We start from the raw sequence: 1225 nt of genomic DNA on the forward strand, positions 1-1225 counted from the left end.
CACGCGCCCATACAGATTTTAAGTTTTAAGTCCAGCCCTACCTTTGCATCAGCCAGCACCTGTTTGCTGACCTTGATGGTCATCTTGAACAATGCGGAGCACAGGTCTTCAAAAAGGGCCCTTGAGATGGTAGTCTGATAGCCCTTGTTGAGACGGGGGAAGAAAACTGACACTGTCGCCTGGGGCATCGTCGACAGCTTGCGCTTTGCGAGCTCGCATGCCTTGCGGAGGTCCTGAACGGCTTGCTTGTCAAGCGCTAGATCCACACCCAACTTTCTAGTAGCATCCTGGAAAGTAAATTATGTATGTACGTGCGGCTCAAATACTTTGTAAGGACCTGGACAGGGCAATGGCTTACCTTGATGCAGTGATTGAGGAGGATCACGTCGAAGTCTTGACCGCCCAGGTGGGTGTCGCCGCCCGAGCCCAGGACGCGGAAATCGCTGCCGGTGATCTTCATAACGGAGACGTCAAACGTCCCGCCACCCAGGTCGAAAATGAACACAGTCTTTGCGGAGCTGATGCCCTTTACGTTGTGCAGGCCGTAGGCAATAGCAGCTGCTGTGGGTTCATTGATGATGGCAAGCACCTCCATACCCGCGATCTTACCTGTTGGGAGACAAGAGCATATTTAAGAACGTCTGTTATACATGGAACGGCGTACAAGAAAAAGAAATGCTAACATGCGTCCTTGGTGGCCTGACGCTGCCTCTCGTTGAAGTAGGCAGGAACGGTGACGACGGCCTTGGATACAGACTGCCCCAACGCGGCTTCGGCAGTTTTCTTGAGATCATGGAGTACCATTCCGGAAATCTGCAGGGGTGGCAAGAGGGGCAGTTAGGCGCGACAGTGGACCGGTGTGGCAAACGAGAACGAGAAAGGACCTCTGCTCCGCTCTGCTCCGCTGCTGACCTCCTCTGGTGCGAAGGTCTCCTTCTTTCCGTCGGCCTCTACCCTGATCCTCGGCACGCCGTCTTGCTCCACCACCAGGAAGGGCCACACGTCCATGTCCTTCTGGATGTCCAGGTCGCTCCATTGGCGTCCGACGAGCCGCTTGGCATCTGCGGGACGGCGGCAAAAGAGGAAGGGGATAAACAAAGCATTCCGGTAAAGCTGAAAATGCGGGAAAGAAAAAACAAAACAGAAATATCTATGCTCTAACGTGGTGTTTTCTGTTTTCTTGTACCTTGTATTCTTCTGCAGTTCAGTTTTTTCGGAAAGGGGG

General features: G+C 53.3%; 1 protein-coding gene across 1 annotated transcript in view; it reads right to left on the reverse strand.

Annotated features, from left to right (window-relative positions):
* Positions 1–1225, reverse strand: part of LOC113211856 (putative heat shock 70 kDa protein 7) — a 4052-nt gene that overhangs the window by 968 nt on the left and 1859 nt on the right. Inside the window, exons 3-6 of the mRNA XM_052270701.1 lie at positions 913–1061; positions 684–813; positions 359–609; positions 4–287 (exon numbers count right to left, since the gene is read on the reverse strand). Coding sequence (XP_052126661.1) covers positions 4–287; positions 359–609; positions 684–813; positions 913–1061 — 814 coding nt within the window. The remainder of the gene's footprint in view (positions 1–3; positions 288–358; positions 610–683; positions 814–912; positions 1062–1225) is intronic.

The sequence above is a fragment of the Frankliniella occidentalis genome, unplaced genomic scaffold (assembly GCF_000697945.3).
Source record: "Frankliniella occidentalis isolate FOCC.00 unplaced genomic scaffold, Focc_3.1 Scaffold134, whole genome shotgun sequence".
NCBI lineage: Eukaryota > Metazoa > Arthropoda > Insecta > Thysanoptera > Thripidae > Frankliniella > Frankliniella occidentalis.